This window comes from Malurus melanocephalus, unplaced genomic scaffold (genome assembly GCF_030028575.1).
Source record: "Malurus melanocephalus ecotype Western Australia unplaced genomic scaffold, MMel_1.1 scaffold_358, whole genome shotgun sequence".
Taxonomy (NCBI): domain Eukaryota; kingdom Metazoa; phylum Chordata; class Aves; order Passeriformes; family Maluridae; genus Malurus; species Malurus melanocephalus.
In genome coordinates, this window is record NW_026623590.1 from 104,797 (window position 1) to 117,894 (window position 13,098).

General features: G+C 41.8%; 1 protein-coding gene across 3 annotated transcripts in view; it reads right to left on the bottom strand.

Moving 5' to 3' along the window:
* The window catches only part of LOC130580732 (dedicator of cytokinesis protein 1), a 174,163-nt gene that overhangs the window by 104,631 nt on the left and 56,434 nt on the right, over nt 1-13,098 (bottom strand). For all 3 annotated transcript variants that reach the window (XM_057378422.1, XM_057378420.1, XM_057378421.1), the window contains exons 23-25: nt 12,121-12,229; nt 3,659-3,729; nt 1,986-2,092 (exon numbers count right to left, since the gene is read on the bottom strand). In XM_057378422.1, coding sequence (XP_057234405.1) covers nt 1,986-2,092; nt 3,659-3,729; nt 12,121-12,229 — 287 coding nt within the window. The remainder of the gene's footprint in view (nt 1-1,985; nt 2,093-3,658; nt 3,730-12,120; nt 12,230-13,098) is intronic.

Genomic DNA, 13,098 nt, shown 5'->3' on the forward strand with positions numbered 1-13,098 from the left:
CCACCACCAGAGTCCATTCTGGTCCAAGGTCCCAAATTCTCCAGATTTCACACCGAATTCTCCATCACTCAACATCACTAAAGCAAAATGTTTTAGCAAACTGCTTCACACACCCAACCCCTCTCACCCCCAAATCCTTCCAGCTTCACAAATTCATGCATTTTGAATTTTAATTCCTCTGGAGACACAAATAAATCATCCCTGACCTCTCAAAGCACAGAATTAGAGCCTTGTTCCCCACCAGAAAGAGGGTGATGAAATTTTCTGTGCATTTGCCAGCCTTCCTTAAGTCCACAATCCTGCAGTGCATATTGCTTTTAGAAAAGAAAATCTCCTTTGTGCAACAGGATCCAGGATTAGCTGACAGCTCATATGAAAGTATTCCCTGTCAGTTTAAATTTCCTGAATCAATGAGAAGGAGGAAGRGCAGGTAACTCCATTTGAATGAACTCCAACCCACAGAGCAAGATAAAAGAAAAAAATCTAAATTTTATAAAAGCTGGAGATAGGGAATTGATTTATTTTCAGGTGAATTTTAGTGTTTGTGAAAGGTTCCCAGCACAACTGGGACTTCAGACACAAATTCTGGAGGATGATGGTGATGATGAAGAATTATGGTGAGAAGATCAGAGGGATGGAGCCCTTTCCATGTGAGGAAAGGCTGGGAGAGCTGGGATTGCTCATCTGGAGAGGAGCAGGATCCAGGGAGAGTCCAGAGCCCCTTTTGGGGCCTAAAGGGGCTCCAGGAGAGCTGGAGAGGGACTGGGGACAAGGGATGGAGGGACAGGACACAGGGAATGGATTTAGATGGGATATTGAGAAGGTTGGAGCAGCCTGGGACAGTGGAAAATCCAGCATTTAAGGACTGAAAAATTCCAAATTATCTCAAAAGTGAAGATAAAATCTGGACTTGCTGTTTCCACCAAATTTCTGCACTCTCAAGGCAGCAAGAACACGGTGACACAGCGGTAAATTCTGTTTTCCAGAGATTTAAGAATTTAATAAAACCACCACAACGCCAATCTACCCAGCAGATTTCTTCAGTTCGAACCAGAAAAAATTTGTTCCATCAGCACTCAGCTGTCCCAGCTTTTATAATTTGAGAGAAAAATCCTTTCCAATCTCCCTTCTCACCAAACCAGTGCCTRTTTGCTCCCTCATGACCTCCTCTGACACCTGGTTTGGGTCAGTTTAACCCKCAGCCAGCCTGGAAAAGAACCAAGTGTTCCATCTCTGAGGAGGAAACCTCGGAGGGTAAGTGCCTCAATTTCTCTTTCACTGGACCATTGATAGGAAAGGAGAAAATAATCAGGCATGGGTGAAGAGCACACTGTGGAAGGTTTCTGTGCTGCTTGGCTGCAGAAAGGGAATGGCCCCGAGGCAGACAGGACATCAAACCCCTCAATTTCCCCCCAAAAAAGGTTCACTGAGCACAAAAACCAAATTAATGATTTTTATAATCCCCAACATGAAGTCACAAAAGAGGCAATAATGTGTTGCTTTGTACTCTTTTAAAACAACAAATTGCACTTTTTTTATAATTTTGCACTTCAACTTTTTTATCATAGAATCCCAGAATCACCAGGGTTGGAGAGACCTTCGAGATCTTCCAGTCCAACCATGCCTAATACCTCAAATAAACCACAGCACCAAGCACCACATCCAATCTTTGTTTAACACACCCAGGAATGGTGATTCCACCACCTCCCTGGGCATSCCATTCCAATACTTCATCAATTTTTCCATTAAAAAAACCCTTTTTTCTAGTCTCTAAAATCCACATTCAACCTGCAGTGTCCATAGGATTGTCCCATGCTGAGACCAGGCTGGATGGGGATATGGGAAGGCGCCCACTAAGCTGGGCTTTACAGTCCCTCCCAACCCAAACCTTTCAGGGATTCTGATCCTAAATCCTTTTATCCTCTCCAATGGAGCACCCTGAAGGTGTCCCAGCTCCCTGGGGTGCAGGAGGGCAGGGTGCTCACCGTGCTGGGTGAACAGATCACTGTGCACGATCTCGATCAGGCAGTAGAGCTTCTGGATGGTCAGGCGGCTCACGGGCACGTTGAGGATGAACTCTGTGAACAGCTTGCTGCACCAGGGGAAGGAAAAAAATCCCATTAAACCCTGGCCCAGCCATGGGAAAACAGCCAGAGGTAAAAAAAACAGACACACAACCTCACACTTTTGGAGGAACGAACTCAATCGTTTGAGACATTCAAAAAAATCAACCCAAAAACTGGAGAAGCATCAAAAGTTTTGAACAAATTTCTTCAGTTTTTAATGAACAAAAGTTTCAAACAAATTTCTTCAGTTTTTAATGAACAAAAGTTTCGAATGAATTTCTTCAGTTTTAATTTCATTTGCCCCCTCCCTTTGATCTCAGTTTTAGACTTTTCTTCTCTTTCGTTTCAGTTTTTAGATTTCAAGTTTTCCTTGTCTGTGCTCACTTCAATCAACAAATTCCCAATTACAGATGTCAAAAACAAAGTGGTAATTAACTCTCAACAAAAAAACCTATAACTTAAAAAAACCCAGAAAGAGGTATTTTAGGATGATAAGGTACCATCCCACCCCTCAGCTGAGCTCCCACCTAATACTGACAAGACTTTTCAATAATTTTGAATTCCTTCCTAAAATCTTGAGTTCTTTCCTTTTCCTATTGAGACTTCACTTTTAATTATAACTCAACCTCAATTTAAATACTCCCAAGACTTAATTGCAATTTGCATTGGTAATACCAGAGAAAAACAGGAGTATTTGGGGTCAAACAGGCCAATCCCTGCATTTTCATTTGTTTTCCCACTACTTTTGCTGTCCCATACCAAAATTATMATTTAACTCCACAAATCTCTATTTCCTAAGCCCAGACAAGTAAAGATGTAAAACACTTCACACTCCAGGCAAGCAAAAGGTCAAAGAGACAGGTTCCTGAGGCCACTGGAACATCAGACTAAGATTATATTTATCTATTTTATCACTCTTTACTCCTTTTGACATATCAAGACCACAAAAATAAAAACAGACCATATAAAGAATGGTTTACGTAATTAAGTTAGATTCAAAGTGGGTTTTTTTTCAATTTATAACAGCACCATTAAAGTTAAAATGATACTTTTTCTCTTTAAATTAAACATTCCCCTGAAATACCATTTTTTATTTGATTGCTCTATTGCTTCTTTTTTTCTTAAACATTTTGTTATTGCCCTTTTTATTTACTAACAACACTGCAGTGTTTATGAGCTACTGAGAAATCGATCCACAATAGGGTTCAGTGAATTATTTATTATTTTATTATTTACCTGAAATTTATACTTGAAAGAATCAAGCATCATGGTCCAACTTAAGAGTTCTGGTGTCAGCTGCCACTGATTGATAATTCTTGCTAAATCATTTTAAACTGCAAAGTTGGTCATGTATTTGTCACATATTTTATTTAAAAAAACCCAGGCTCTTAATGGGATGCTTAAAAATATTTTGCAAGGGAAAAAAATAGGTAATAAAACCAACAAATAGATAATAAAAAGTGATAAACTTCTCAGCTGATCCATATTTCATTGGCTAAGTTTATATTTTTATAATTTGTGAGTGCATAAATACATAAAAAAATACAGATTTACATAAAATTAACACTCCCAATTTAATTAACTCTACTCACCTGAGCTCCTTAGGATCAAACACTAATTTCACATCATTGACAATGGCTGGCAAGTATTTAAGTGCTGCCCCCTAAAAACAAACAAAAAAAAATCAAAAAAACAAGAGGAAAATTAATAAWTTAACGCATTTAATTAAGGTGAGGCAAAGACTGCAAGAGGAGAATCAGACACGAGGAGGTGGCTTTGGTTTCTCCTTTTTCTGTGGCACCTGAGCTGAAACTCAATGAAAATCCAACTTTTAAATTTAACAGATTTAAAAAAAGAAAGAGGCACGAAGAATTCATAAATTTGGAAAACTTACACCAAAATTAGAGATTTATAAAAGCCTTCCAACATTTTCTAGAAACCTTTCAGTGTCTCTAATCTCCTTATTCCCATTTTCTGTTGAGCACTTTCCCATCCTCCACCCCAACCACGCTGGAGTTGTTTCGGTTTCATTTTCACCCCTCTGCATAAAAATTAATCAAAAAGGCCTAATTATCTTTTTTTTTTTTTCCCCCTGCAGTAAATTCTTGGTAGCCACTCACAAAACTGCAGCTCTTCCCATTCCCCCTGAACTCGCAGCTGCCACTGCACAGCACGTGAAAGAGCTTGGAATTTACAAACAGAATATTGTGGAATATTTGAACTGTTTGGAGATATTTTTACTCATCCTGGCTTTCCACTTCTTAGGAACAATCAGGAATTCTTGCACTGAGCACCAGGCTAGGAAAAAAACTCAGTGTAACTGAAATATGAACCAAAAGACTCAGATTTGCCTCTTACCTTTGGGTTGTATTGATTGAATCAAATTGTTTGATTACAGGTGGGGTTTTGCCTGAAAAGAGGAAAGGGTTGGAGGGGATTTTGGGAAGGAATTGTTCCCTGAGAAGGTGGGGATGGAATTCCCAGAGAAGCTGTGGCTGCCCCAGGATCCCTGGAAGCATCCAAGGCCAGGCTGGAGCAGCCTGGGACAGTGGGAGGTGTCCCTGCCATGGATGGGGTGGCACTGGATGGGATTTAAGCTCCCTCCCAACCCAAATCATCCCACAGCTCTGTGATTTGGCTCTGGTGCYGTGTTCAATTCCAGCACAGTTGGTGATCTGAGCACGTTCCTCTGATTCCAAACCAATCTGGAGGCCAAAGAACAACCCCCACCTACAACAGCAAGAACTCCATGGTGCATTTCACTTTTAGAAGGAAAAAATGTTAAGAGAAATACATTCACTCTTATGAACTGCTGTTGGTGCCACCACAGCCCCTATTTGGCCATGACACCACCCAGGCACTGCCCATCACACCCTCAAACCCTGAAAATCAGAAAGAAAAGCGACACAGGCCCAGCTGATCATTTCCTGAGCTCAACAAACAGCCACAGCACCTCAGAAATGCTGATTGTTCACCTTAGGGATGGGCACATCAAACACTTGGTGCAGAATTTCCCATTAACACTTGCTGTTACATAGGCTGGAGATTTTGGCTTACTGCAGGTAGAAGCACCCCAGGAAAAGGGTTTTGAGGAGTAAACCCAAAACCACACCTTTATTTTCCAAGAATTCCCTTTCCTGCCCCAACCCCCATGATTTACAACCCAATCCCACAGCTCTCCAAGCAGGAAGGCAATGGTTTGGTGACACCCAAGGAGAGCTTTGAGCAGCCACCAAAGCCCAGACCCCTCTCCAAGAGAGCCCCACCCTGTCCACGGGCTGGATGAAGATTCCAGAGCACCCAGTTTTTATTCCTAATCCATGGAGACTGCCAGGCTCCATCCTCAGACATTCCCACATCAGCTCACAGGATTCCTCATTTAGATCAGATCATTCCTCAGATATTCCCCCATCAGCTCAGATTCCTGATTTAGATCAGATCCCAAATCATTCCTCAGATGTTCCCACACCAGCTCACAGGATTCCTGATTTAGATCAGATCCCAGATCTTTCCTCAGACATTCCACCATCAGCTCAAAGGACTCCTGAGCCAAATCAGATCCCAGATCATTCCTCAGACATTCCTCCATCAGTTCCTGATGGATTCCTGATTCAGACCAGATCCCAGATCATTCCCCAGACATTCCCACATTCCAGGATCTCTGTAATCCCCAAAAAGAGCCATCCTGGGCTGCCCTAGTTGCTGTGATGGGGGAGAGCTCCACTGCCCAGCCAGGAACCACAGGCAGGGTTTATCTGCTGCCCATCCCCAGGCACGGAGCCAGCAATGTTTAGGAACATCTCTTCAAGGAGAGCTTTGCATTTTACATCCTGAAATTAAAATGTGGCACCACGCGCCCCAGCGGGAGCGTAAAAACCACCACAAACAGTTCCCGTGGACTGCTGAGGGTAAAACTTTATTTACCACGGGCATTTACAGCTTGGAGCTGCAACAATCAGCAGCAACTGAGGCTCTGCTTTATGGACAAGCCAATTAAAGTTTAATTCTGGACATTTAAAGATYGTGGAAGTGTATTTCCCAATTTCCCACCTCGGCTGGCTCGATTATGTGGTAAGATGATCAGACTACAAGGCTGTGCAGCTCTGTGATTAAATCTTTACCTGTCTAATGCAAAGGAGCATTAAAATTATTTTTTATTGGTAGTAAATGATGTAAAAGAGCAGCTCTCAGTGTAGATTTTAAGTAGTTTTTTTTTGTGAGCAGCAGCTCCATTGCAAAGCTGGTTATTCCCAGGATACTGGAATGCAGGAGTGAAGAATATGAAATTCAGAAGATAAAAACCACCCCTGCTCTTATCTTTTCATGTAACATCAGGAAAAAAACAAATAACCATTTGCTTTGAAGTTTTTTTTCCATCCATGTAAAGAAATTTAATCAATTCCTTTTCACTCCTGATCAGCACTGGACAAAGGCTCCAATTCCTCATTTCCACAAGAAGYAGAAAGCAAACTAAGCCAAAATCTTCATTCCATGGCTACACAGGGGTGCCTTAAACACTTGAAAATTCCACCCAGCATTAAGGTTGCTCACTGCTGTGGTTTTTTAATRTTCAACCGAGTGGTTTTTGGCAGCAATTTCCCCCTGATCACACGAGAAGAGCCCCCAAAGCTGAGCACATCAGTCCCACACAAAAATTCAATAATTACACCCAGCTTCAAGCTGGGCTCCAATAAAAATTTTACTGCCCGAAGGGGCTGCTCTCTTTGTGTAAAACGAGTGACAAATTATTGCCTCCCTTATCAAGCCCCAAAATCAGTCATTTCCAGTAGTACAAAGCACACAAATAAACCAGCAAAGGGGAAGGATGAAAAGGAGAGGARGCAGCAATGAGACAGTACAGTGCATGAATAATGGATAGATTCTCCCTGAGTTGGATTTCCTGCTCCACTCACCGCTCTGCTGGCTGGGGGGTATTATTGGGATTTTATTTTCTTGCCCAGGCTGTGATTCACAGGCTCAGGATGACATCAGCAATGCCACAGCAGCCTGAAGCAAACTCTGGGCTCTCAGTGGAGTGGCTCATCCTTTCCTCCCACTCAGAGCCACTCACTCTCCCAAACCCACGTTAAATTCCCCTCTGGGAACACCAGATCTGTGTGTAAAAGGGATTATTCCTTTTATGGGATGGGCTGAGCAGCTCCAGGACAAGCAGGGAGCATTTTACCCCTAAAAATGGGGAAAAGGCAATGAATGGGGTCAAGAAACACAGAGCAGAGTGAAAATCATCAGGGCCAGCAAAGGCAAACCTTGGCTCAAATGGAATAAATGAGGCACTAATGATGGGGACAGCTCTGAGCCATTCCCAGGATTGATTGTTCCATATTCCAACTGCAGAGCATTCCCTAAATCAGCCCAATTTCTGTGAGGAGCAGCACCCTCTGCACCCTTCCAGATAAATTCATTAAAGGCCTTCTAATGACTTCACAGCTAATTGTGCTCACCAGAGCTGGCAGAGAAACCACTGTTTGTGCTGAAGTAACAAACTCAGTGTGGGGATCAAAAGATCATTGAGTGAAAAAAAAAAAACCCCTTCAGATGTGGTAAAAAAGGCAGAATAAATAACAACAGATGCATTCCCAACAGTGGCCCCTCTGAACATCAATGAAGAGTCCACTGAGCTGCCCACGCTGCTCTTTKCTCACTGACACTTCATTTCCAGACAGCTTTAATGAGACAAAAATGGGATCTACCAAGAGGAAAATGAGCACACTGCCCAGATCTCAAAGTTCAAGGAGTTTCTGTGGCTAAAAGTTGGTCTGAATTATTCATCTTCATTCTGAAAGGAATTTTTTCAGCCTTTTTTTTTCTGGGCGGGGAAAACCTCAAACCTCAAACTCTGACACTTGAATATTTAAATAAGAGTAAGCTTCATTTATTTATTGGGACAGAAAGAGTCCCAAATGCTGAAATTCCCAGAGGGAGCTCCTTGATGTGGAAATTTCTTTCATTTCTTCCCAAAAAAATGGCAGAACAGGTACAAGACTTTTCTTCATGTCATCAGGCAAATAAAAACACATGAGAATAAGACAGGGCAACCTTGGTAATTAAATTATTTCTAATTTTGGAAAACAGACAAACATGAAGAGTTTTACTCATTTACTTTTGTTTGTTGCCCAGTTGAGAATATGGAGAGATCTCTTAACACAAAAAGAGAAATTACCTCTGTGATAATAACAACAGCCACTAGTGAGCAAAAAGAAAAAACTACAGCAAAGTAATCTTGCAACAACAGAATTATTATCCCATTCCTGGGTTTAGAAACGGAATGGCAAAAAAAAAAGAGTCACAAAAGCTTCTTTGTAGTAGCTGTTTAAAAAAAAAATAAACTAACTTAAGGTTGTCATTAGATTAATACTTCGCAAATGTCATTTGGTCAAACAAAACGTATTCTGAGCAGAGCACTGCAGCTTTTTGCTGGGGTTTAAGTTCAGCTCTTTGTAGTCCATAAAAGCAAAAAAAAGATCCTTAATTTAAAACTGTCATTTCCCAAAGCCATTCATTTCCATCAGCAACGCCTGCTCTCCAAATTAAGCACAAAAACTCCTTGCCAAACACCAGCGCCTTCTTCTGAATCCTTTTGTTTGACAAAGCAATAAATCTGTTTTACCCGACTCCATTTGAGCATCATTTTAATGGTAATTTCCATCTTTTGTGTCACTCARCACAAAGCACCTCCCTTCTCCCCTGACATTATCTCAGCTGCCATCCCAATAAACTCATCCCAACCAAACTCAGCYCAGGCAGCAGCTGGATGGAACCAAATTCAGGAACATCTGAATGTTATTTTAGATTTGCCCCAGCCTAGAACAGTTATTCATTCCACAAACTAAAGAAATTTTTATTCCATTTATTATTCCAGTAGTTTATTCCATTCTCAACCAAAGCAGCACCTCTGGCACTAAAYTCAGTGTAAAACAGCCCAAAGCACAATCCCAAATAAAGATCTCCTGAAGCTATTTCCCATCTGGATTGCACCAGGCACAGGAACTTCTTTTCACATTTTTTTTTTTACTGAGTTAATTTTAAGTGATGCTTATTAAATATTCCACCTGTTGGAAAAGCCCTGCAGATTAACACAGCCTATTGTTTTCCTCTCAAGCACCTCCCAATGTTTCCCTTCCTTCATTTAAACACTTTTCTGTGACTTTAGCAATAAATTTTGAATATTAAGGCACAGAGTGGGCACTGAGAAATGTGTTAGRAGTGACCAGGATGATAAGAACCCACAGGCACAGGAGAATTCACATCAAGAAATGAGCTCATCTTCTAATCCAGCTCTCTGTGGCACACTCAGGATAATTTCACACACACAAAATGTGTGAATTTAAAACATTTGGAACATTTCAAGCCCCCAGTCTGTCTGACTGAAATCAGGACAGCAAAGATCAGAGGARCCCTCTGAGAAGGGTCCATCCCTCCCAAGGGATGCAGCAACACCTGACTGAGGAAAATCTGAGTTTTCATCCCAAACTGAACCATCCCAGGCTCCAGCTGAGCTGCTGCTTCAGCAGGAGAAGGTGAAGGAAATAATTATCATGCACCAATTAGCAGAAAACAGCAATCAACCCAGGAAGGCTCAGAACACTTGTAAGTATTAAAAATGCATGCATGCTGCTCACCTCATTTCATCAGCTTTAACTCTTAAAAAAATCAAATTGAGGCTCCAAAAACCAACTGGAATCTGCCCTGCCCAAGCTATTCCCGCAGCCACTCCTCGTGCAGGGAGGATTTTTGTCAGCAAAAGAAAAACTAAAACATCTGTCAGCTCCAAACACTGTTTGGATTTCCCTCTGCACACCTCAAACAAGTGGGAAAGGCAGCCCTGAAACCTCTGTCCCCRCTGCAGATAGCACTGCCACACTGAAAATAAACCCTGAAAATTTTATTTAGTTAGCTAACTGCAAAAAAAACCCTCCGTGCTGTTTTCAATGTTAATTTTTACCAGTTCATCTTCTGAAATTTAAACAACAGCTCTGATTATAGCCCGGGATGAAAGTGGGTTTCAGTTTTACGTGCATGTTAATTGTAACATATTTGAGTACAAAAAAGGCAAAAGAAATAAGAGATGTAAGCACCAGTAAAGTGTATAAGAAGTTTGAGTGCTTGTAAAGCTCTGCTCAACCATGCTCCAAGATATATAAAATTTATCACAAAAATCCATACCTAAGTAGCCCCAATCATAATGAAAATAGCCCTTTCATAATATTTTTTATATCTAGAAAGCCTATAAATTCTCTCTTATCCTAAAAATTTCTGAATATCCATAATCCTGAAAGAGATGCAAATTCCAAAGCACAGAAAGAGCTCTACAACCTTAAATCCTTGTACCATTCAGAGGTTTTTTAAGGGAACTTTTTTTTGATACCCAGAGCCTTGAAAAACTCAAGCTAAAAAAATAAGGAAGCAATTTAAATGCAAAATATTAAGAAACTGAAGACCTACAGTCAACAACAGCTCATCAGCTTCCACGGGGACATAAATATTTGAATGGATAAAGGGGAATTCTTGCAAAGAACACAAAACTGCAGTCATTCATTCTGTGTCAGCTTGAAGGCTACTCTCCCAATAGAGAGGAAAAAAAATTCCAGCCTATCCAGCCCAAAAAAAGTTAGGGAATAAGTCAGAGAAAATTTCCAGTGGCAGTTCTGCTCTGTGGTGATAAATTATCAAGGCAGATCCCAGTGTTTGCAGGGAGAAAGGGAAACACTGGGATTGAAAGAAGCACCTTCATTTTCTGGGGGGGTTTTTGCCACTTCTTATCTCTCCCCAGACAGACTCATTGGGCCCAGGCTTCTTTAGCTTCTCCAAGAAATATAAAAACCAGCAAAACAAAGGCCTAAAACTGCCACTGAAAGATCTGCTGATCTTCCTGCACAACACAAAGACCTGGGGACTGAAATCACTGTTCTTCCACAAAACTTCAGCAAAGTTCCAACAGCACAAGAATTCCAGGAAGGTTTGGGTTGGAAAGGACTCAAAGATCATCTCATCCCACCCCTGCCATGGCAGGGACACCTCCCACTGTCCCAGGCTGCTCCCAGCCCCAATATCCAGCCTGGCCTTGGGCACTCAAAGGGATCCAGGGGCAGCCACAGCTTCTCTGGGCACCCTGTGCCAGGTCTTTGACTCAGGAATTCTCCAGGAACCTCTTCCACCAGCACAGGGATTCCCACTGTCTGCCTCTGCACAGAAAGAGTCCAACCATTCCCAAATTCTGCCCCAATTCTCAGCCCCTTGAGCATCTCTCAGCTCATTCTGCAGGGCTGGGTCAGGAGTTTCATTTTTTTATAAATCCTGGTTGGAATCACTGGGAGAAGTTCATGGTGTAGTTATCAAACACACGTTTAGGGCAGTCCCTGTAATTTTCCATGATGAGAAAATTTGGTACCCAGCCTCCTCTGGATACTCAAATCAATCCTTTAATTCATTGTTTTTGCTCTTCTATACCATCAACCATGTGAGGGCAGAGACCCCATTCCCAATTCCAGCAGAAAATGCTCCCAAAAGCAGATGCTGCTCTAAAGGGACACAAGAAATGGGATAAGGGATGAAGGGTGGAATCTTCAGTCTCTCCCACACTGATTTTTCCTTTAAAATATGCATTAGGACTGAAGATCCTATACTGAAGTCTCTGAATAACCTCAGATATAAATAAATGCTTTAAAATATGAGGCTTTACATTGTCATCAGCATATTAAACACAATAGCTTCAAAATACCTTGACATTACATTTATAGAAGTTAAGTAAGCCAAATTTCACTTAACCCAATTTGGGTTTTTTTAAATAAAAGTGAGATTTTTGAAGCAATTGAAGGGTGAACTCTATTATCTCRGATATCTTTTCCAACTTAAATGATTCTAGGATTGTATAAACTTATTTGTTCAAACAGAAGTTCTTCACACAGTCACAAACCCTTCAAGTATTGACCATGTTTGGGGTAAAAGCAGCTTTTAAGCACAAACCCATCAAATACTTGCTGGATGGCCTTGCTGTGGTTCAGGATGGAAAAATGGAGATGAGGAAAGCACAAACCTTCACTATGACAGTCTGRTCAGAGTTGCTGCTCATCATCTCATTGATGGACTTAAAGAGCTGCAGCAGAGACTCCCTGAAGTCTGCTTCTCCCTTGTTCTCATACAGCCTGAGAAAAAAAAATAAGTTTCATCAGCACAAGCCACAACAGAAACATGGATTTTTTTATTTTTTTTTAAATCTGGTAATTTTTAGCAATCAAATGCCAGATGCCCATTTGCTGTGTTACAGTTTTTTAATAATTTCTTCCCTGAACCAAGAGTTTCCTTTCCCAAATAAAACCCCAAAACAAGACAGCCTGGCCAGGCTGGGCCAGCAGGAACAGGAGATTTTTCTTGCAAACCTCTCTGAGTGAAATGCCCCATCCAGCASTGCTGTCTGAGTGTCCTGGTGCATCCCTGGGCACTGACCCATTCCACGTGCCCTCTGCACCCTGCAAATATCTGCCAGGACCTTGCCAGGCAGCTCAGTGCTGACAGAGCCACCAAGCAGCCAGACAACTTGCCAGCAATCATTAAAATCTCCCACTGGCCAAAGGTGAGTGATCTTAAACTCTGAGAAAGAAACAAAGAATGAGCCCATCGACCCTCTTTTTGCTAAAAAGGTGCTTTTTTTTTCTCTGTGGGAAGGAAGCACTGAGGTTAAATTGTGTTTCAGCACTAATTTCAGGCTCAGTTTYCCGTGGAGTCAGCAGAGTTGACACACAGGAGGGAYRAAYYYCCAGCTCAGCTTGAGGAGCCAGGTCCTTGTGCCTTCATGGAGATCTCTCTGACCTCAGCTGCACCCTGGGACCCCTTCTTTGTCTCTTTTAGAGGGGTAAAAACTGCACAGAGACACCTGAGCAGCACCAAAGGGAAAAAAAAAAACAGAGTCAAGGTGAGGAACTTGGGTCCCAACAGAGGAATGAGTGCTCCTGGAATTCTCTCTGAGTGTTTAAAATGCAGCAGCAGCTCTGCCTCAGCTGGAGGATGGCACAGG